General features: G+C 42.0%; 1 protein-coding gene across 11 annotated transcripts in view; it reads right to left on the bottom strand.

Moving 5' to 3' along the window:
* TENM2 (teneurin transmembrane protein 2) overlaps window positions 1–25,277 on the bottom strand; it is a 2,339,501-nt gene that overhangs the window by 173,616 nt on the left and 2,140,608 nt on the right. For all 11 annotated transcript variants that reach the window (XM_075856427.1, XM_075856426.1, XM_075856423.1 and 8 more), the window contains 3 exons: window positions 17,426–17,620; window positions 14,980–15,180; window positions 12,734–12,919 (listed from right to left, as the gene is read on the bottom strand). In XM_075856427.1, the coding sequence (XP_075712542.1) occupies window positions 12,734–12,919; window positions 14,980–15,180; window positions 17,426–17,620 (582 nt within the window). The remainder of the gene's footprint in view (window positions 1–12,733; window positions 12,920–14,979; window positions 15,181–17,425; window positions 17,621–25,277) is intronic.

The raw sequence follows: 25,277 nt of genomic DNA on the forward strand, positions 1-25,277 counted from the left end.
AAGGGGGGGGGGGGAAGTAATTCTGAAGGGACAGAAACCAACAATGTTATAAAGCCGTGGGGGTTTATGTTTGGATACTTACCAAATATATAGAGTTGTATTTATGTATACTGAGATTTCTAGAAGCTGTAAGATGCAGGAAAGCTTCTGTGGCAATGCTTTCTGAAAAAGTGATGCCAGTTTAAAAAAACAACTAGCACTTTTCTTGAGGTTTTAATACATTTCAGCATTTCTAGGCTTTTTAAATTGATTCATGCATCTATGTTTTTTGAATTGTGGTCTAATTGTATTTGTGCACTTGTTTTTACAAATAGGAATTTCTGCTGTTGCGTTATAATGGACTTCTAACTTAACCCCATTCACTTGTAGAAGAGCCAGGCCATCTGGCGCTGAATGGGGTTAATAGATGACAGCGGCTTTGAGAAACCAACAGCATTCACACTTTTCTTTCTGCCTTAAAATATTTAGTTGCTTAGGAGGATAAAAGCTTCGAACAACAGTAACGCAGCAGTTTTGAATTCATTCCCAGTGCTAAGAGAAAATATTGTAGCCAAAAGCACAGAATTGACATTTCCTTCTCATAATGGTCTGATCCCTGATGTGATTTGTACAGCAGCAACCATTAGTTAACTCCTTCCTTCGCCAACCTATTCTGAATTTTTTTCAATGCCTGGCGCTGCAGTTTACTCGTTCCTAAAATTATGGAACAAGGGAGGTGTCTTATACATTGTCCCAGTAAATTAATAAATACTAGCCCTAGTGGTTCCCAGTACCTCTATGGTGCAAAATCTCAATTTTGCATACATGTAAGCTACTTAGGTTATGATTGCAATGCTTGGACATTATGTTGAGAACCACCTCCTGTCCTATCCTAACTTACATCAAAACTCTAGACTAGACTGAACTCCAGGTATAAATTGTGGACTTGAACATTTAAAAACCTCAAAATCTCACTACTCCATAGGATTTCCCACGCCAGATACACTACCAGCGTCTCATCAGCATCCAACTGGTTGCTCGGAATCACTACAGCAGAGTGGAAAACTCGGCAAGTCTGAAATGCTACTACGCAACCACGCTGAAACAACTGATTATAGCAACAATGAATGTAAGTTGGTACAGAAGCTTGGTAATTGGCAGATCATTGTATTTCATCTCCATACTCTTTTGTGACAGGATCAGTGCCACAGGATTGGAGGATGGCTGATGTTGTGCCAATATTTAAGAAGAGTAAAAAGGTGGAACTGAGTAACTACCATTCAGTAAGTTTGACATCTGTGGTATGTAAAATATTTGAAGGTATTCTAAAGGCCCTTTTACACTGGGCGATTCATAGAACGCTCGTTGCCGATAATTGCCCTGTGTAACCAAGGCAGCGATCAGTAGATGAACAAGCAAACGCTCGATCATCTGCTGGTCGTATGGTTTTTAAAAAGTGAAATATTATTGTGGTCGGCAGCACATCTCCCTGTGTAAACAGGGAGATGCACTGCCGACATGATAATAATGTATGGGGACGAGCGATCAGAGTAATGACAGCTCATCCCCATCCATAGCTCCGTGTGACAGGAGCAAACGAGCGCCGATCAACGATGTGTCATTGATCGGCGCTCGCTGCACCAGCCGAATATCGGCAGGTGTAAAATGCCGTTAAGAGATGAACTGCAAAAGTATATAGTGGTGAATAATCTATTAACTGATAACCAGCATGGATTCCTGAAAAACAGGTCGTGCCTAACTAATATGCTCAGTTTCTATGAGAAGTGCAAATCTAGATGTTGGTCATGCGACTAATGTGACATATCTGGATTTTGCAAAAGCATTCGATACTGTACCACACAACAGTCTTGTTCTGAAGCTACAGACGCAGGGACTGGGGGAACGTGTATGCAAGTGGGTAAAGAATTGGTTAAGGGACAGAAAACAAAGAGTCGTTGTAAATGGCATTTACTCAAAATGGGCTGAAGTCAACAGCGGGGTACCACAAGGATCGGTGTTAGGCCCAACTCTTTTTAATCTCTTTATTAATGACCTTGTGGATGGGATTTATAGTAAGCTGTCAGTTTTTGATGATAATACTAAACTTTGTAAGATACTTGAAACTCAGCTTGATTGTAAAATATTACAAAAAGATAAGCTGGCAGCTTAGGCAAAAACATGGCAGATAAATTTTCATGTTGATAAATGTAAAGTGATGCACCTAGGCCGCGGTAATAGTATTAATGCATAAACATTAAATGGAATAAACCAGTGAATAACAGGACCTAGGCATTCTGGTTACAAATAAGCTAAGCAGCAGTACTCAATGTCAAGCAGCAGCTGCAAATAAGATTTTAGGGTGTATAAAAAGAGAGATAAAAACAGTTGATTGAAAAGTAATATGAACACTCTATAAATCCCATGTGAGACCACATCTTGAATATTGGATTCTGTTTTAACATGTTTATGTTTGGTCAATGCAAAGAACTAGCAAATAATTTGTTCTTTCCAAGGATTTTACAAAGGACCAGGGAACATTAATTGCGTGTGGAAGAAAGGCGTTTCAGACATCAATATAGGAAAGGGTTCTTTACAGTAAGAGTAGTCAAACTCTGGAATGCTCTGCCCCAAGAGGTAGTAATGGCAGATACTATGTCAGCATTTAAAAAAAGAGATAGCTGTTTATTTACTGATGAATGGCATTGTGGGTTATAACTAATCTAGCAATGAAAGACGTGTAAATGATTAATAATTGCTGAATATAGTTAACTGTAAGGTGGGGGGGGGGGGGTACCCAAAACTGGGCCACAAGGCAGAGCACCAAATATTTTATCTGTATTGGCAATTGGTTTACGCCTTTAATCATTTTAATGTCCCACCACATTTTATCAAATTTCGATTTCACTTTTTATAAAAATTCTTAATAAAGCAGTATTGTGAATTATATATTTTTTAGTACATGCACTTTTTATAAACTCAAGTGTTGCATTGACTTTTTTTTTTATCATGGTTTTTACCCCAGCAAATTAGGAGAAATCCAACCCTGCAGCACAAAGCCGGTGCATGTATTCAGACCACACAGTTTAAATAAAATATTACAGATGATTGCAAGTCATCTGAAGTCAAGGAAACATCATCACAGATTAAGGCCCTTGTTTTCATTTCTTCAGGGAATAGCAGAAAGTAGCTTGGTAAAGACTGTTCCTGTAGCGTCTTGCCATCATCTATTCTGTTCCTGCCTAATAAAGCAAGTTAAGAAGACACTTTTGGGTTTAGTGTATAGGCCTCCTGGGAGTTAAGGGGACAAGACAAACGTGTTTTCATTGCAGTTTATTTTCTGCTTCCTACTTGACCTGCCGTGACATTTCTAAGTACAAATTGTGGAGTGGCTTTGTGTTGAAGTGCAGAAAACACGTCTGCAGTATGGCAAGGGATCATTTTGGGGGAGAATTCTCTTCCCAAATCCTACAGCACGAGGGCTTCTAATAGTGAAAATTGACAAGTGGATGTGTAAGTCATCTGCTCCTAAATATTACCAGACTAAACGACCACTTAACATCAATGTTGCCACACTGGCATCCGCTTAAAATATTCATGTCAAGCACAGGGTTTACTTACGGACAGTGGCGGACACAGACTGCAAAAGGCCCCTGTGCAGATAATGTGCCAGGGCCCCCCCGCCCCCCCCCCAATACCGACAAAGTTACCTAAACATATATATGCATATAAAAATAAACCTTACTAATAAAAATTATGAAGGAAGATTTATATTGTACATTTTATTACCAGTTTAGAACACAAGTAACACATTTTTTTCCGGGTTAAATTCTTATCTAAACTAAGTCCCTAAATGTGGGCAAAGAAAATGAAAAACCTATACTCACCTCCTCCGGCGCCTCCGTTCCCCCTCCGCAGCCCCTATCCCTTTCTGTGTTTACAAAGCTGCTGTGGTGACGCGCGGTCGATGGCACATGACCGCTGCAGCCAATCAATGCCCTCAACAGCGATTTGCTGTGGAACTACTGTCCTCAGCAGCACACCAATGAGGAGTTATTGGCAGCAGCGGTCACGTGCCATCGGCAGCGCGTCACCAGTGCAGCCTTGTACACTTGTAACACAGACCGAGACAGGAGGATGGGGGCTGCGGCGGGTGAACGGAGGCGAGGGAGGAGGTGAGTATAGTTTTTTTATTTTCTTTGCCCACATTTAGAGACTTAGGTTAAATTGAATCATTGAATATAACACAAAGCACTCATGCAACTGAGATGCAATAATTTAGATAATCTTATCATGCTTAGCTTACTGCACTGTTACCTATCAAGCAGGACTGAATCTCAAGATATCTACAGAGGGGGCTGTATGGCGTTATCTACAGGGGGGACTGTATGGCGCTATCAACAGAGGGGGCTGTATGGCGTTATCTACAGGGGGGACTGTATGGCGCTATCTACAGAGGGGTCTGTATGGCGCTATCTACAGGGGGGTCTGTATGGCGCTATCTACAGGGGGGACTGTATGGCGCTATCTACAGGGGGGACTGTATGGCGCTATCTACAGGGGGGACTGTATGGCGCTATCTACAGGGGGGACTGTATGGCGCTATCTACAGGGGGGACTGTATGGCGCTATCTACAGGGGGGACTGTATGGCGCTATCTACAGGGGGGACTGTATGGCGCTATCTACAGAGGGGGCTGTATGGCGTTATCTACAGGGGGGCTGTATGGCGTTATCTACAGGGGGCTGTATGGTGTTATCTACAGGGGGGACTTTATGGCGTTATCTACAGTGGGGTCTGTATGGCGTTATCTACAGGGGTTCTGTATGGCGTTCCCTACAGGGGGGGTCTGTAGGGAAAGTCATACAGCCCCCCCCTGTAGGGAACGCCATACAGACCCCCCTTTAGGGAACGCCATACAGACCCCCCTGTAGGGAACGCTATACAGCCCCCCCTGTAGGGAACGCTATACAGCCCCCCCTGTAGGGAACGCCTTACAGCCCCCCCTGTAGGGAACGCTATACAGCCCCCCCCTGTAGGGAACGCCATACACCCCCAATCACTCAAAAAAATGCGACCTACAGTGTGAAAAGACAAAAGACATGTATCCCCTATCCACAGGATAGGGGATACATGTGTGATCGCTGGCATTGATAGGGAGAGCGGGGGACCGAAAGTCCCCCGAAGTTCTCCATCACTCACCTCTGACTTCCGGTGTCTGCGCAGCTCAAGTGTGACCGGCGCTCCATTCATTTCTACGGAGCTGCCGACACAGACCCCGGAAGTCCGAGGTTTGTGATGGAGAACTTCAGGGGACTTTCGGTCCCCCGTTCTCCCTATCAATGCCAGCGATCACACACGTATCCCCTATCCTGTGGATAGGGGATACATGTCTTATGTTTAATGGCAGAGCGGGGAGATACTCCCTGCTCTGCCGTAGTGTTCCGTGGCATCGCGCTGTAGCAGCCATAGCGGCAGCTAGCGGAGATTCCGGCCAAGGTGGGGGCCCGTGCCGGCAGGTGACGCGGGCCCCCTCATGCCGCGGCCCCGTAGCAGCCGCTACGGCTGCTATAGCAGTAGTTACGCCCCTGTGTTAGGGGGAGTTCACACTGAGGTTTTTTTCGCGAAAAACGTCAGAAAGTGCCTCCCATTGAAATCCATGAAATTTTTCCTGCGAGCAGTAAAAACCGCATGCGGGAAAAAGAAGCGCAATGCCCTTTCTTCGGGCGTTTCTGTCTCTGACTTCCCATTGACAACAATGGCAGGCAGAAAATGCGTTTTTTGCTGCGTTTCCCTGCCCACGGCCCGATGGCCGAAAAACGCCACAAAAAAACGCAATGAAAAACGCGGGAAGTGTTCTACCGGCAGGTCAAAATATGCCTCAAAATTCCGGAAGGAATTATGAGGCAGATTTTTCTACATAAAAACTTCTCCCTTCTGACATGAACTTTTTAACTTCATCTACCTGTCCTCTGCAGTCTGCACGTCCTCCACTCGTCCTGTGTCTGTCCTCCGCTCATCCTATGAGTTCTCCGGCAGTCCTGACTGTACTGTCCAGCCGCCCGAAGTCTTACGTCGCACCGCCCCCTGTCCTCTCCCCTGCCTGAGCGCTCCTCCTACCACCAGCATCGCCGTCCTGTCCTATTCATCTGTGCCAGATTGGCAGTGCAGTGTAGCGGCTATCACCGGGCCCGGGCACCCGCCCCCTCCCTCCCGATTGGTAGTGCAGTGTGGCGGCTATCACCGGGCCCCCGCCCCCTCCCTCCCCTCATGCCTAGTGTTGTGATGCTACTAGGCATGAGGGGGCCCGTGCCGCCAGGCCTGGTACATAAAATGTAATGTGCCTGTCAGGGCGACACGGGCCCCCCCATGCCGCGGGCCCCGTAGCAGCTGCTACGGCTGCTACTGTGGTAGTTACGCCACTGAACGGGCCCCCTTCCCACGCGGGGCCCTTGTGCAGCTGCACCGGCTGCACATGCGGTATGTCCGCCCCTGCTTACGGAGAACTTCTACTGGTCTGGTGCTTTATGCAGCTCCCTAAAATTGCTCTTGTCCAGCAATTTTGACATGGCCCTTATGTGTCCAGTCATAATCTACACTGTGGAGTAGTCATATTTTACAAAAGAGTATTATTTACGCTCTGCACTATTACATATAAATACAGATGTGTCCTTCCTTACCTTTTCTTTTATCCCAACATATTCTGAAAAGACTAGCTTTGAAAATACAACCAGCATGCTTTCATGACACTCTGTCATGAGAGGTCTATGCTACATGTGTCTGTGTGTGGCCACCCAGTGGTTGTAATGTGATTTGCAGCCTGTCAAGGGTTTTGCTAGCATGTTGCGACTTTGTATTGAATTAGTTTAATGAGGAATTGGAATCCTTAACTAAAGTCAGGCAAACGTAAGGTTGTACAAATCTGTATTATGGGCCTGGGTAAACTACTGAACAAAATACCTGTGAAAATATTCTTAGTTCAGAAATTTAAGTAACATATAGCTCTTTCTATGTGACATTTTTATATTCATGAGTCTTAGCTGTATTACTTGTATTAGATAATAATCACAAACTAATAGAAATATTTATTGTATATGTTAACTATTATACTACCGATAAATCTTTGAATGTGGTAAACGCTTCTAAGTCTATCAACTATCCCCTAGTTATATCTCTTTTATAGAATGATGGGTAACTAAAATGAGCACAGGCTTGAACTTTGGGGAAATATATGAATATTTAACCCATTATCTATATCCAGGTGTCACCACATAGATTTCTTTCACTTTCGACGTTCCTATTATTTTTGGTCCATACATATTTATATACTTTGGTATTCGCACATTGCTCCTGCAGCAACAATGAAGTCATTTGTCTACTACCACAAAGTGTTTTAATTCAACACAATATAAAAGACAAGTCTCCTTGCTATTGTCAGTTGATTGAGCTTCGCTGCCTTAGCTGGTATAATTCTGACTATACAGAAGGATTAGCACAAAGGCAATAATCCATGACATTGATTGGCAGTTTTTCAAAATTATAGCTCCCTATTTACAAAACTGGGTAAACCCAAAGTCTTTTAATATGCACACCATAATAAAGGAGAGAGGAGCGGTATGTTCAGGAGGGGGTAGACTGGCCATTAAACAAACAATGCTTGAGAAAGGCAGGCTTAGTCTCTCAATCAAACATCTGGGATTCAGAGAATGCTTTCTAGTAACCAATGAGACAGCGCAACAGGATTCACTATAATCCCAGTTGTAAAATGTGGTCCATGCTCTGTAGAACAAACAGATTGCAAAGGGGAGCAATAAAAACAATCTTAAGTTTATTAGACTAAGTTAGGGGGCAATTCAGTTGGATAATATGTCTTCACACATGGCGGATTTAGTAAAAAGAACTTTAACGGAAAAAGAGAAAGTAAATTACAAATTCATATGCAATTAATGGGACCATTAAGGGGATATAGTACTAGCATTAAACGTACAAGCATCTATGTTATAAGCTTCGACACCTATTTGTAATAAAATGTCCCGCACCAAGCTTAGTGTTGAGAACAAAGTGCTGTCTCTAGTCTAGAAAGGTGTTTTGGTATGCCTCTAAATTTTTGTTATAGAACGTCCTTCAGGAATAGCCTACAGAACACATGCATTCTCAAAGAATACAGGCGGCCATTTTGTGGGCTGGACAAATATTCAAAACAATACAGCCTATCAATTTACAAAGATCCTGATGACAGACCATAAAATGCTGGAGTGATGTCACTGTGAGACGGATACATGTTTTCTTACCTATCAATAATGTCTTTAGCATATCTGAATATGACAACAGTCAACCGTTGCGATACTGCTAGAAGACTTTGATAGTTACTGTAAGTGGTGCAACGCATACATTAACAATCTTATGATATTTTTTTCATGACTTTAATGTATCAACTTGCAAATCCCACCATTAACCCAGTATCTTGTTAGATCAAAAGAATGCAGAATATTCTGATGAGCTTTTCTTTGATCATTTTTCATTATTCACATTACAAAGCCTAAAGTTATCAGAGGAGATGTATAAAATGATAATTAGAATTTGTCAGGAGAAAATTTCTCAATGTTAAGGTAAATTTAGAACTTTACAAATACCAACCAATTATCCAGAATCCCCCTTCATATAATACCATTTCCAATTGTTTGGTTTTGCGTAATGACTCCTTTTATTATTAAAAATAAAACAGAACATAGCTACATTATTCATTTTGTTTCTACTATACCGTGGTAGGTTAAGCACTGAGAACTCTAAAAGAAAAAAACACATTTGGTTGTGGAGACAAGGCCAAAATTTGACATGTGGCACAGTCAGAGATGTTACATGAAGCTCCTGGACCCCAATCCAAAATCTATAACAAGGCCCACACCTACCATGTGTCATTTATAATATGGGTGTCTTCTTATGTAATATAGGGGGCCTTTTGGTCCACTCAGTCACCAGGGCCCAGGTGCCACTGCTAATGCGCCACCACATAAGCTACACCCTTATGTCTTATTCCATTTCCACTATCCACAATTTATATACATTGAGCTACTTCACGGTATTGATCAGGAAACAAACTGGAGCTCACAGATGAACTAGTTGCTCATTGGATTTTACAATTCATTGACTGTCTACAATTTATATTGCATAAAGAATATTGCTCATTCAAATCTACTGCTATTTTATGTAAAGAAATTCAGGGGAGACATATTTTGTGGGAAATTTTGTGGGAGACATATTTAACCTGTATCTGAGATTAACTATTTGCTGCTGTATTTATTTGGTTAAATGGGTAACTGGCAAAATGGTCTGGATTATACAATGGGGAATGTACACAGGCTCTATAAAGGGTTGTCTGTCTTCAGGCAATGTGCTTTTAAATGCAATTTTAGACGGGTTTTGGAAAGTATTGCCCACTAGCTACTGGCTAACATTGTGAACTGCATTTAGCTCGGCCCGCAGCACTGGAGGATTGCACGGCTGCTTCATGTATAAAGTGGATGTGAATGTCTAAATCAAAGGGACTCTATCAGCAGTTATGAGTCCTCAAAACTCATGACATCGTTATATGGGGGAGGGAGAAGGCATTTTAACAATAGCTGTTGTCTCGGTGATGCAAGTTGCATGAACGAGAAATCGACGTTTAATTCTCTCGGCATAGTGTTCACAAGTGCTTGTGAGGAGGCCCCTTGATATTAGCCCCTCTCCTCTGAGTGACGGCCCTAGAGGTCTCCTGATTGGAAGCTAGAGCCGTCACTCAAAGCAGAGATGGTACTTGCGACTGCAGCACTAAGGAAATTAAAGTTGATTTCTTGGTCATGCAACTCGCATGACTAAACCAACAGGCATCATTAGAATGCCCTCCCCCTCACCTATTTAAGAGGCTCTGTCACCAAATTATAAGTGCCCTATCTCCTACATAAGGTGATGGGCGCTATAATATTGGTGACAGTAATGCTTTTTATTTAAAAAAACGATCTGTTTTCACCACTTTATTAGCGATTTTAGATTTATGCTAATGAGTTGCTTAATGCCCAAGTGGGCGTGTTTTTACTTTAGACCAAGTGGGCGTTGTACAGAGGAGTGTATGACGCTGACCAATCAGCATCATGCACTCCTCTCCATTCATTTAGTCAGCGCATAGGGATCCTTTTAGATCGCTATGTGCTGTCTTATACTAACACATTAACGATACTGAAGTGTTTAGACAGTGAATAGACATTCCAAGGGATGTCTATTCATAATCTCTGCACTTCGTTACTGTTTCTGTGGTAGTTACAGAAGAGGACTCGTAATCTTGCGAGATTACGCTGTAGATGACAGGTTACAACGAGATTACGCTTCCTCTGCTGTAACTACCACAGACAGAGTAACGAAGTGCAGAGTTTGTGAATAGACATCCCGTGGAATGTCTATTCACTGTCTAAACACTTCAGTATTGTTAATGTGTTAGTATAAGACAGCACATAGCGATCTAAAAGGATCCCTATGCGCTGCCTAAATGAATGGAGAGGAGTGCATGACGCCGATTGGTCAGCATCATACACTCCTCTGTACAACGCCCACTTCGTCTAAAGTAAAAACACGCCCACTTCGGCATTAAGCAACTCATTAGCATAAATCTAAAATCGCTAATAAAGTGGTGAAAACAGATCGTTTTTTAAAATAAAAAGCATTACTGTCACCTATATTATAGCGCCCATCTCCTCATGTAGGAGATAGGGCACTTATAATGTGGTGACAGAGCTATCAGCTGTTTTGAAGCCTCAATGCTTCTGACAGGTTCCCTTTAATGCTCCTGGGCCCCAATGAAAAATCTGTAACGAGGCCCCTCAACCATCATGTCCTATTTATAGTATTGCTGTCCTCTAAAGTGGCAGAGGGGCTATTGGGCCCCTCAGGGAGAAGGGCCCAAATGAGACTGCAGCAGCTGCACCCCTATAGTTATGCCATAAAGTAAATTCAAGTGATTTAAAAAAGAAAATGTTTTGCTTCTTTAATAAAAGTGTTTAATTTTACCTTTGGAGAAAGGAGAAATACTAGTCTCTAGGGGTTTCTCATATGGCCAGTACATTCTGTTCTAGAAGGCACTCATACAGTGCTAAGCAAGTGCAAAGGATTCTGGGTGTGTGATTGTAAATGAGCACAGAAAGTTACTTGTAGGGCAAAGTTATTAATCATGTCTTCGTGTATATATATGGCTTCAATTAAGATTGTTGATAAAATTTGAATTATGAAAAGATACCTTAGGATATGTCCTGGAACTGATTATATTCTTACTCAAAGTACCAAGATTTTTTAAATTAAGCCTGTAACCCCGCTGTTGCTGGAGTGAGCAATTCTGTTGAGAGAGACTATAATAATCGGAAAAACCTTATCTGCCAGGAGAAACAATCTGGTTCTAATGCACTGGGGACAGTATTTGACCTTTTTAGTCACATTTGGTTGTTCAAGCAAACAAAATCTATATTTCCATGCAATGCATAGGGACAGAAAAGGGAAATTTAAATTAATCTGTAAAGACGCGTCCTACGGTATTTGCTACTTGTTTCTATAATTTATTTTCCTGGCACTGTAAGCACATAGCCTACCAATTAATCATACAACAAAGAGGTCCTTGATACTGAACACATTCAGACACATCCTTAGCAAGTTGTGCTCAGCCATAGGCCACTCCGCGGCAGCTAATACCTCATGATACAATCTAACTTTTTAGTAATTCCAGGTCTCAGCTATTTTCTTCTGAGTTTTGAACAATGCTGAGTTGAAACTGGTATTACAATGTTTATACAACTCTTCTAACACCACATACAAGTATTTCTATCATAACATATGTACAGGAACATTGTCAATGTGCACTGACGTACAAGCTAATAAAATATTTTGCAGTTTTCACAATATAAAACGGGCCAAAAAGAAAAAAATTTGGCCATGTTCATACAAAATTCTAGTATGTATCCGTTATTGCTATGTTTTTCTTCGATCGACATACAGACACTATGCTATATCTAAACAATTCTCTGATGACTGAATATTTTCACTTGCCCCACATAAAAAAATCTTGGCCTACTAAACACTACCATAAATGGGGAAAATCCCTCTAGGACAACCGAATGGACAGGGGTTGTCCAAAGTATGTTGTTTTTCAATTCAAATCTATCTTATTTCTATTTTGCTTAACTTTATTTTGTAACATTTTATATTTTTTTTACAGTAGTGCGCCTACATAAGAGTTCCATTTTTTTTTAGGTATTAAAATGCCAAAGTTCTGTGTTTATTTCATTACATGTTGCTATTAGTGTTCAAATTCAATATCTTAATTTTGCTTAAGATCAGTGGTCAAACACTTTTTTATCCATTCCAACTCACATGCCAAAAAGTCTTCTGGATTACAATATATGATCATTGTCAAAAGCAATGCCCCATTAAGGTTTGCCGCAACTGCTGTAATACAAATCCTAATAACTGTGTTATAATACAGTTTTTACATGTGGGCCATTTTTGTGGTAAGAAATTTAAAAATGCTACAGTTGGCATGATTATCGTAACACAAAATAGATGCCAATCAGTAATAATAGCATGACTCTAAATTACACTAGCCATTTATTCACTTGTTCTCAATTTGTATTCTGCAGTTCAAAAATAACGGCTCCCTTGACGGAACAAAACACAACAGCGATATGTTGTATGAGAATAAAGCAATATGTGCCTCTTTCGATGCCCGTCGTTTGCCTACCCATGGTGCAGTGCTCCCCATTCCAGCCCTCTCTGCATTCACATTTTCCATCTTTGCAAGATCCATGTTCAGTGCAGCGAGGGTGGCAAACACGTTGGTCACATGCTACTCCAGTCCACCCTTCTTCACAACGACATGCTCCACCAACACAAACACCATGAGTGCCGCAGTCCACAGAGCATACCTCTGCAAAAACAAGAAAACAAACAAATAGGAATACGTCCAGTTGTAAATGGGCATAATGAAATCATCAATACAGTACATGTAATGAATGCAATAATATAAGTTAACTATAGGGCAAAAAAAATCATACACTGTTCTCTCACTGAAATAAAATGAATAGTTGTGAACAGTGATCACATGAGTGAACAGATTTGGGGGAAAAAAATACAAAAATATCAAAACACTTTGTTAAAATCTACAGCTAGTATTACACTGCCAGACAGAACATATATACGATATATATATATATAGAACTTGTCATTCAGTTTTCATCTTCTATTAGCAAATTTGATTACATGTTTTTTATTCTGTCAATAAACTCTTTAAAGTAGCAGTCATGTTAGAAACATTTTATACCGAGTTATTCGTACTGGAACCCAAATGTCAATTTTAAGCTTATTATCTTTTTGTCAGGCTGCCGGAAACGAGCATAGAAAATGATTGCAAGTCCAAATAAACAACAAAAAGACCTCATTGGTCGCTGATTGTGGTGTTAAAAATACAATTTAGTGCTCATTGCCTGTTTTCTCGATCACTGGTTCACCTCTCCTCTGCTGTAAAATGATGATTGAGCTTTGTCTTATGCATCATTCATAGACCATTATACTACACATTTGATATGCTTTCAGTTATTCTCAGAATAATGTTCACATTACTATTTAAAGGCAAGGGAAATGTTGAAGAACTTTAATTTGGGATTGTACCAGTGTGTCATCAGGCAGTCACATCGATATATACATCAAGTGACTTGAATTGTTTTACATATATATTAATACAGGGAATTTTGTAAGGTGTCCAGTGTAAATGAAATAAAGGAATGTCTAGTGTTAAAATTCTGAATAAATGTTCGCGCAATCCTGCAGAATCTGCATCCTTTATGGAGAAGTTCTACAAGTGCATTACAACGATATCCATGGATCTGTAGGAGACCTACTTAGTAAGGATTTCTGCAGGCCTACTTTATCAATCTTCAGCCTACAGGAAGCTATGAAACCGTTTTTATTTATACTATTAAACTGCATGATATGACTGCCCCGACATGCTATCAGAACTCAGCTTTCATTTCTCAAACTTCTCTGGAAAAATGAAAAACGCTCTAAAGAAGGTTAGTTTTACTAGTAGACATTTTTGATAAATGGTAACAATATTGAGGCCAAGATTTATCAGAAGTGAAAGAAAGATGAGTTTATTCTCACTACATGATCACTTTTAAACAATTTCAAGTTAATGATTTATTTCTTTACTTGAGCGGTTCCTTGGTGTAATAAGTGTATATGCTCTCGCCGGCATACTACCTCTCCCAGCAGGCACAGCTGCCAGGTTACCTTAGCTACACGCTGTACGGTTCCTGAATCTCCACACTGCCGTGAATGTGCACTTCCTTCTGCTTCTGATGTTGCTGGGTCTGCCCGCAGTGCACACGCTCACTTCCTGCATCTTAAAGGGCCAGCGCATGCACTCAAATCCATCCCCAGCCTGGATAGTCTGCTTCACTGGATACACCCTGCCTGAGCAATGAGGTTCCTAGCCTGTCTAGTGTCTTGCTGTATGGTAACTAGTTCCTGTTTTATTACTGTGTATTGATCTCAGCGTGTTACCTGACCTCGTTCCTGTCTACTGATTTCACTCTGCCGCTTACCTGTATCTGACCTTAGCCTGTTCCTGACCACCGAACCTGTGCTACCAGCCCTGACTGTCCGCCCGTTTTATTATTCTGCACAAACTCTGCCAGCCCTTACCTCAGCCTGTACCCACTTTTGCCTGATCTGTTGGTGCCTCGCACCAGTGTCTCTGGTCTGTCAGGTCAGTTGTCACCTACACCGGGACCAATCCTAGAGATAGCGACCTGGTGGTCTCCTGCAGGTCTCCTGAAGTCTAGTCCCCCTGTACAAGGGTTAAAGGTTAAAACCTAAGGATCACTTAGACAATACCCTCAGTAGTGGCCCAAAGTCAAACCGGTAAGGTGACCTAACACCTGATGGTTGTTACAAAAAGTGAAATCAAGTGTGAAATATTTTTCTTACCAACAGAGCAATCAGGGCCCATCCAGTTAGGATCACAGCTACACAGACCTGTGTCAGTGAGGTAAGTCCCATGTCCACTGCACTGATCTGGACATTGAGTCCTGGGTAATTCACAGTTCTGGCCACCCCAGCCGGGACTGCAGAGGCATTCTTTATTCACACACACTCCATGGTTGGTGCATGTTGGGTCAATACAATCCACTAAAATAGCAGAGAATGGATTACATTAACAATGCAAAAAAACAAATGGACATAATAGATCTGTAGCCAAAATTATCTTTACATAAAAAGATGGATACTTTGTTTTGTTTATCTTGTGCAGACTTTGAATTCTATTGTATTTTCTTACATTCATGTCTAAAGATAGTCTTTGTATGCAATAAAGTGGTGCTAAAACGCTGTCTGTTTCCATGGGCAACAAGAAGAATTTGGAAAGCAGTAAAGTACAAAAGTGTACAAAAATAGCCAATATTTATGCTTTAGGCCCTGTTCACACTGAGTTTTTTTGCAGACAGAACATTCTGCCTCGAAATTCCGTTCGGAATTTTGAGGCAGATTTTGATCTGCCTGCACACCGTTTGCCGCGTTTTTCGCTCGCGCCCATTGAGAGCCACAGGCAAAAACGCTTCAAAATACACTTTCTCTGCCTCCCATTGATATCAATGGGAGGTCAGAGACGTAAACGCCCAAAGACAGGACATGTCGCTTCTTTTTCCCGCGAGCATTTTTTTACGGTCGCGGGAAAAATACGCCTCCGCCTCCCATTGAAATCAATGGGAGGAATTTTCAGATGTTTTTTGGCGCGTTTTCTGGTGCGGTTTCCGCATCAAAAAAAAAACTCAGTGTGAACTGGGCCTTAGGTTTCCAGGACTGTTTATTTTTGACCGTTTCGTTAGTGTTTCCAATGTTTCCTACATTAACATGGTGCAATTCAATTTAATCCTAGAAGAATATATCTCATATGTACATGATACATCTCTTCCTCCTAAAGTATGAATGGGCTTATGTGTGTGTTGTGGCTTTATGGTATTTCCTGAATTGCAAGGTATTTTTTGTTTTTGCACCAACATGGCCCATTCTTAATTCCGGTCACTGACATACTTGCCTGCTATCTTCACAAGCACAGTTTTGCTTTTTTTTTATGACAGAATGTAAATTTTATACCTTCAACTATTAAAAATCATGGTAAAACAGAATGGTCACAGGAGGCTCTTCAAATTTTATGTCACTGTCACTACAACGAAGAACGATAAAATTCATATGTTTAAATGGTAGTGGAAGAATTAAGTGAAAATCAGAATTATGACTGTAAGAACTTCATGGCCTTCAGCAAGGGATAATGTGCAGCTATTAACAGCTACTTAAAGGGTTTCCGGACTCTTTTATGCTCAATTTCCACCCAATGGCTACGGGAAAACACAACATAGGTATATAGAGTAGCTGTGTGAGCAGTACACACTGTACGATCCCACTGAACCGTGAATTACATTTATGAAGTTAAATGTCATTGAAAAATGACTCGACCACAAGGCTGGCAAATACAACAGTACTAAGTTAACCTAATTTGTCAATTTCAGTTCGGTCTCTCCCGCAACAGAGTACAAAATCTGACAAATGTTCCATTTCATTTTCCATTGCAAATTTGTTAATAGAGCAACAGTGTTTATGCGGCAGAATATATGGATCATATTGATTTCCATGCCACTTTCATTTCAGGTGAATTGTTTGGACGACATAGTATGATGAATATCCCAACTAAAAAGCTTAAGTTGAATAAAAAATACAGCTGACTCAGAGTTCTCAGTTGCATTCTGTACTTTGATAAGGGCACGTGAATGACACGGCGTCATTAGCTTTTGAGGAGCAATCGATATTATCAACTGCATAATATTATAGTAATGTGTAAAATTGTGTTTAGTCAAACATTAAAATGGTTGTCAAAAGTAGATGTGCATGGCGGAGTGAACATTGATTTAACCTTTTATTCAAAGACCCCATTATATGCGCAGGACTCATGGTGATATTGGAAACAGTGTGGCTTCTCCAGTCAATGTTGTGGCTAGGGATTTGTGGCTCGGATCCAGGCTTTCACTTAATACAGGACACTTCATAAGAAGTCATTCATCATCCTATACTATAATCATTTGGAGTATTTTTGGCAGAAGGTTCTTAGTGCATTTAAATGGCTGATGCCTTAATGCCTTGTACTCATACTCTCATTGATATATAATGTATTTAAATGCTCTACTAAACATAAGGTTATTTTACCATCTACCATATGTCTCACATAAAATACAATGAATACTTGTCCATTCTTTACATTGTTATACTACGAAAAAAAAATCAATAACATAGAGTGTTCGCCTATATTAGTTGACCAGTTGCTGGTCATATCGGCACAAAGATGACTAAGCAGCTGCTCACATATCTTGAATATATGATGTACCTTCTTCACAATTGTCCCCTTTGAATCCTGCGGAGCATACACAGTTTCCCTCTATGCAGGAGCCATGGGTGTTGCAGGTGGGGTCTATGCACTGACTGCTGGGTACATCACACTCTGCTCCTTTCCAGCCGCTATAGCAGATGCAGGTGCCCTTGGAGTACTGACCATTGCCGCTGCACAAAACTGGACATGCAGCTGAAAATACATAGAAAGAGAGAGCAAATATTAATGCTTGCCTGTGCACGCAGTATTTGCAATATAAGTTAATCAAGCAATACACTTGTGGTTTCAGATAGGCTATGTATTGATTCATCTCAATGCACTGTGACCTCTTTAGAAATATATTTAATTTGTGTAATATAAAATCTAATACTGTTTGATTTTTGGCAACGGTACCCAGGCTATGTATTGAACAGATGCTGTAAAGCTGCATGAATGACAATCTCCAGCACATGCTGTTTCTGCGATAGCTCATGTACAACATAATGCTTTATTTCCAAAGGAAAATGAGATAAAAGTCGCCTCGCTGATAAAGGGAAACAAGGTTTTATTACAGCACCGAAAGGGCGACGCAGAATGTAAACTAACATCAAAACGTGGAGCATATTATGGGGTTAAAAAAGCCAATGATGAGCAAACAGTCTGAAATGTTGTCTGGTGTGCGCTGATCCATTTATATAGGTCAAGAGGCTGCATACGTGGATCTAGGTTAGCATTCTAACCTATGTGGCATTATTAAAAATATAATATGTATATATGAATATAAAGATATATACATCCATATAGTAATATATTATATAACACATGTACACACAAATACCCCCCCACAGCATTTTTTTGACATCTTCCTCTATGAGTACCACTCAGTTTGATATAACTTTATTACATTTAAAGGGGTAGTCTCATAAAGATAACCCCTTTCCATATGCCCTATTAGAGAAGATACAGGGGAAAGGTATGAATAACTGCTGCTGATAACAGCTGATCACCAGGGTTTCTGAGTCGGTAGAAGAGACTTAACCCCTTAGTGACCACCAATACGCCTTTTCACGTTGGTCACTAAGGGGCCTTAGGCTAGGCTAACACCTTTTCACGTGAGTCTAGTCTAAGTCCTGCATGGGTCTCCCGTGCAGGCTGGAGCCGGGGCTCAGCTGTCTCATGACAGCTGAGCTCCTGCTCCAACGCCCGCGATCGAAGTTTACTTAGATCGCGGCCGTTTAACCCGTTAAATGCTGCCGTCAATAGTGACAGCGGCATTTAACTTGTTTACCGAGGGAGTGAGCTCCCTCTGTCACCCATCGGCGGCCCACAAATGCAATCGCGGGTCTCCGATGGGTTGTCATGGCAGCCGGGGGCTTGATAAAAGCCCCCAGGTCTGCCCTGGACATATGCCTGTTAGGACGCGCCAGAGGCACGTCCTAATAGATTGCCTGTCAGATTTACACTGACAGGCAATAATGCTCTGGTATACGAAGTAATCATACCGACCCATAGGATAAAGGTAACATGTTATTTACGCCGCACAGTGAACGGTGTCAATTTAAAAACGCATAGAACAATGGTGGAATTTCAGTTTTTTTTAATAATCCCCCCAAAAAGTTAATAAACCTTAATAAAAAAATTCTATGTACCCTGAAATGGTGCTATTAAAAAGTACAACTAATCCCGCAAAAAAACAAGTCCTCATACAGCTACGTAGACGAAAAAATAAAAAAGTTATAGCTCTTTGAATGCGACTACAGAAAAACGAATAAAATAGCTTGGTCATTAAGGCCTAAAATGGGCTGGTCACTAAGGGGTTTTCCTATCTTGGACATTTATGGCATGTCCACAGGATCCGATAGATGCAAGTCCCAACTCTGGGACACATATCTCTAGAACGGGGGCACCTCAACCCCATCCTACGTTCTCTTGCTCTCGCAGCTCACTAGCCACTGACTAACGAGGTGGTCGGGAGTATAGAAACAGCCCAGCTCGCTCAGCTATGCGGTTTCCATAGCTCCTGAGTTAAGAAACAGCAAAATCAAAAGAAGGTAGGACGTAGGTCAGCAAAAAGTTAGGACAAGGGTCAGGGGGCGCCTGTTCTAGAGATATGTGCGGGTCCCAGAGGTAGGACCCACATCTATCAGACATTTATAGCATATCCTGTTTATATACCATAAATGTCAATGATGGGAAAAACCCTTTGTTTGTTCTGTGCTTTATGGCAACTGGACACGAGAAAATTCAATAGACTAATACGGTCTCCAGGAAGTGGGTAGTTGGGAAGGTAGTTCTTGGCCAAACCATTATATTAGAATTAAGGGGGTTTTCCCATTTTAGACATTTATGGCACAGTTGAGCAAGCAATGCTCGGCGGTTTCCGGAACAACCATTCTGTTTAATGGTAGTTACGAAAGCAGCCGGGCAAGCGCTGCTCGACTGTTTCCGTAACTCACATTGACCAGAACGGAGAGAGCGGCACGCCAACACAACCCCCTCTCCACTATTCCCTGTCTGGATTCTGCAGCCAGCGGCCACGGCACCGGCATAACGGGGTCCGGAGACACCTTTATTCGCGATATAGAGATGGGACCCGCATCTATCAGACTTGTCCAAGATGGGAAAACCCCTTTAAGAGTAAGTGACTGCTACATTAACTACGTTGCTTAAAATCCCCACCATTCTACACTTTGATCTTTACTTTTTCTATGACTTTTTATTTGCTACAAATAACTTTGGTCTTTGCTCATTTTCTTACTAAGATAGGATTCGCCTTAGGTTATGATCACTTTTATTTGGAGCAACAGGAGGGCACAGTACAGATAATTTTATGGTTTGCATTTTGGAAACCACACGTACCTAATCTACATGGCTAATCAATCTGCATGGTTTTTGCAGGTCTGAAATAAACACTCTAAGATGTAAATAATAACATTTAATTGATTCTAATTGAATTTCACAATAGACTCCATGAACACATACAGTTTTAAAGCTCTCACTGCATAAGATTAAGAAAAGACTCCTTAAAGACGTTTTATGGATCCTAAGAACATATAGTCCAAGCAATGGCTTAAAAAGCTTTTTAAAAAACATCTCAGTAGGTCTAGAGACACATTTACACCTTCCATACCAACTTGAAGGCAATTCTTCTTCAAAAACATTTATCTATCTATTGCTGGCCAGGATTAGTCCAAATCATCTATTCTAACAACATAGTAATGTCTACAAAAAAGTTGTTTTCTAGGGGCGGTAAATAAGGCTCATAGACTAACTTTGAAGTATAGTAGGACAGAAAACCTTCTACTTCTCCTAAAGCCTTTAAAAAAGTGAAAACAGGTTTTAACTTTTATACAAATAAGCTATATACTAAGGCCCTGTTCACACGGAGTATTGTGCAGACAATTTTGAGGCAGATTTTGACCTGCGATTGCACCGCGGGCAAAAACGCAGCAAAAAACTCTTTTTCTGCCTCCCATTTCTTTCAATGGGAGGTAAAAGGCAGAACTGCGGCAAGAAAGGACATGCCGCTTTTTTTCCCCGCAAGCTGCTAAAAGGCGTCTGTGAAAAAAAAAGAAAACGTCTTCGCCTCCCATTGAAATCAATGGAAAGCGGTTTTGGATGTTTTTTGGCGCTGATTCCAACGCAATTTCCGCGTCAAAATTAGCGCCATAAAATTCTGTGAACTGGGCCTAAATGTCATCTGACATATGTCCATATGTATATCCATAAAAACTATGTGAATGGCTATAAGATCCCTGCTCCCCTCTCCACCGCAGGGTCCCCAAAACCACCTCTTGATGTACTATATAGTGCACATTTAGAACTGTTATCATATCACACATATTTGTATGAACATTCAGATCCTCTTTAATAGCAATTTACCATTATTTCCAGGAATTATGCATATTTATTATCTTAGTACATTAAACATTCTTTTCTAAGATTACTTTTTTTTTACAAGGAAAGAATGAGCTTATTAATTACTCCTAAGGCGAAATTCACACAAACGTGTGCGTTTTGCGCGCGCAAAAAGCGCTGCATTTTTTGCGCGTTGCAGTTCCGTGTGTCATACGTTTTTGCTGCGTGGCTGTGTGATTTTCACGCATATGCCATCCTTATGACACACTGTTTTGATGTTTAGAAAAAGAAATCAAGGAAGTGGTTTTATTTTTCCCTTCATTTCTTGATCTACTGTTGCACGAATCACATGCAACACACGAAAGTGCTTCCATGTGCCGTGCGCGATTTTCACGCACCCATTGACTTCAATGGGTGCGTGATGCGCAAAACACGCTCAAGTATAGGACATTTCGTGAGTTTTATGCAGCGGACACACGCTGCGTGAAAATCACGGACTGTCTGAACGGCCCCATTGAGTTACATAGGTCTGTGCGACGCGCGTGATTTTCAAGCGCGCATCACGGACGTGAAACACGTTAGTGTAAATAAGGACTTATAATGATGTAAGGGTGTGCTAACATTCCTCCACCCCAGGCTATGACTCATGCGTAATATTGATGGCAATCGTGTTGGACAGAGTTGTTGCACTCGGTGTCTTGTTAAAAAGGCTGTCATTCTGAGTATAACCATGTGGTAGCACACGATTTCTAAATATTTATTACAATAAAAAAATCTGTAAATCTACATTCCACTTATGTATACAATATAGGACTCAACTCTTGGCTGTAATATATGTGTTTATTTTGCCATATTTCAGTAGGATGTTTTCAAAATAAATGCTTTTCTCTTTTTTTTTGTCCAGTTTCTATATTTTTGATTGTTGTTTTTAGGTCCCAATTAGACAAATATATATTAGTTTTACAAAGAGGCTTACTTTGCTGCCATTTTTTTATTTGATAAAATACTACAAGCAGAAACCTCTAGCAGCGCTTTATATTTGTTTAACACAGCAAATGTTTCGAGGGTAATTTAGCAGATCATTGAAAGAGTCACTTTATTTATCAAGATATATAACAGCTGCTGCTGTTGTATTATGTACTATGTACACCATGTATTGTGCCTGAAAGTGAAATGTTCTTAATTTTTCATATCTGGAGATGTTTTTATTGCCTAAACCTAATACAGACTAACATGCAACAAAAACATACTTGCTAACTGTCCCGAATTTGCCAGGACTGTCTCAAATTTACAGAGACAGTCTCGGGAAATTACTGTCCCGGCAACAGCTACATTCAATTGTATCTGCATCCTCAGGACGCAAATACAATTGAATACTATGGCAGAGCAGGAATCTATCCGCTTCCTGCTATGCCATTCACACCTCCTGGAGTGAAATCCCCAGCCAAAGCGTTGCCGACAGCCTGGCCAGGGATTCTGCTGCAGGAGGTGCCCCTGACGTCACTGTCCTCAGTGAAGTCAGGGCCCTCTCTATGAGCGGAATTCCCAGCTGGGCTTCAGCAATGCTTTGGCCAGGGATTCCGGCGCTTCAGGAGTAGCCCATGACTTCACTGTCCAAAAAAGGGCAGTGACGTCAGGGGCACCTCCTGCAGAGGAATCACCGGCCAGAGCATTGCCGACGCCTGGCCGGGGATTCCGCTCATAGAGGGAGTCACTGACGAGATCACTGCCATATTGGACAATGAAGACAGGTGCTCCTCTGAGTGCGCCGGAATCCCCGGCCAAAGCGTTGCCGATGCCTGGCCGGGGATTCCGTTCATAGAATGAGCCCATGACTTCACTGTCCTTATAACGGCAGTGACATCAGGGGCACCACCTGTAGCAGAATCCCCAGCAAGAGCATTGCCGAAGCCTAGCCGGGATTCTGCTTGTAGAGAGAGCCACAATGGCTCTATCTACAGGGAGGGGGGGGGGGCTATCTACAGGGGGAGTATGTGTCACTATCTAAAGGGCAAGTATGTGGCACTATCTACAGGGGGACTATATGGTACTCTCTACAGGGGTTGTATGTGGCACTATCTACAGGGGGAGTATGTGGCACTATCTACAGGGGGAGTATGTTGCACTATCTACAGGGGGATTATGTGGCACTATCTACAGGGGGAGTATGTGGCACTATCTACAGGGGGCCTGTGTGTGGTACTATCTACCGGGGGGCTGGGTGTGGCACTATCTACAGGGGGGCTGGGTGTGGTTTCATCTATAGGGAGTCACTGTGGCATTATCTACAGAGGGTGTGTGTGGCATCATCTACATGGGGTGTTTGGAATAATCTACAGCGGGTGTGTGGCATCATCTACAGCGGGTGTGTGGCATCATTTACAGGGGTGTGTGGCATCATCTACAGGGGTGTGTGGCATCATTTACAGGGGGTCTGTGTGGCATCATCTACAGGGGGTCTGTGTGACATCTATAGGGGTTTGTGTGGCATTATCTACAGGGGGTCTGTGTGGCATCATCTACAGGGGGTCTGTGTGGCATCATCTGCAGGGGGTCTGTGTGGCATCATCTGCAGGGGTCTGTGTGGCATCATCTACAGGGGGTGGCACTATCTACAGAGGGCATTGTGGTATTATCTACAGAGGGCATTGTGACACTACCTATAGGGGGGCCATGTGACACTATCTACAGGGGGCACTGTGGCATCAACTGCAGGGAGCAGTGTGTTGCAATATCTACAGGGAGCAGTGTGTGGCAATATCTACAGGGAATAGTGCATGGCAATATTTACAGGGAGCAGTGCATGGCAATATTTACCGGGAGAAGTGCATGGCATCATCTACAGGAAGCAGTGTGTAGCATCAGCTACAGGGAGCAGTATGTGGCAATATCTACAGGGAGCATTATGTGGCAATATCTACAGGGAGCAGTGTGTGGCAATATCTACAGGGAGCAGTGTGTGGCATCATCCACAGGGAGCAGTGTGCGGCAATATCTACAGGGAGCAGTGTGTTGCAATATCTACAGGGAGCAGTGTGTGGCAATATCTACAGGGAGCAGAGCATGGAAATATTTACAGGGAGTAGTGCATGGCATCATCTACATGGAGCAGTGTCTGGCATCATCTACAGCAGGGGTCTCAAACTCGGCCGGGTAAGTGGGTCGCATATAGAAAAAATGGGAAGTTGACGGGCCGCATTACTTTCAAATTTGATACAATACAAAATTATTATTAATCAATTAGTTATTTGAACTACAATAACACTATATTACTATAATAATAATACTACATTACTACAATGCTACATTACTATAATAATAACAACGCTAGGTTTAAAATTTGAGATATTTCTCCACGTGCTTATTTCAACAATCCAGCTATCCAGTTTAAGTGTCGCTAAATGCAGTCCGGAGGCTCAGTTAGCAGCGTTTGGCAGACACACATGTCAAGATTGGGCAGCCGTTTTTTACATAGTGCCACAGTGTCCTCGGTGGATGCTGCCGCAGTGCCCTCTGTGAATGCTACCGCAGTGCCCTCTGTGGATGCTGCCGCAGTGCCCTCTGTAGATGCTGCCGCAGTGCCCTCTGTAGATGCTGCCACAGAGTCCAATGTAGATGCTGCCACAGTGCCCTCTGTAGATGTTGCCAGAGTGCCCTCTGTAGATGCTGCCACAGTGCCCTCTGTAGATAATGCAACAAACCCCTAGATAAGGCCACAGTGCCCTCCGCAGATGCTACCACAGTGATGTCAGGGTCTTTCCCAGAGCTGGAGTCCCGGAGCAGAGCCGCTTCTAGCACTCGAACTACAGTAGATTTGTGACTGCAGCTCTGGATTTGTTTGGAGTATGGGACCTGATGTTACAGTACAGTTGTGACTGCAGCACTGGATGTAACTGGAGTATAGGACATGATGTTACAGTAGAGTTATGACTGCAGCTCTGGATGTGGCTGGAGTATAAGACATGATGTTACAGTAGAGTTGTGACTGCAGCTCTGGATGTGACTGGAGAAT

This window comes from Rhinoderma darwinii, chromosome 3 (genome assembly GCF_050947455.1).
Source record: "Rhinoderma darwinii isolate aRhiDar2 chromosome 3, aRhiDar2.hap1, whole genome shotgun sequence".
NCBI classification, from domain to species: Eukaryota; Metazoa; Chordata; class Amphibia; order Anura; family Rhinodermatidae; genus Rhinoderma; species Rhinoderma darwinii.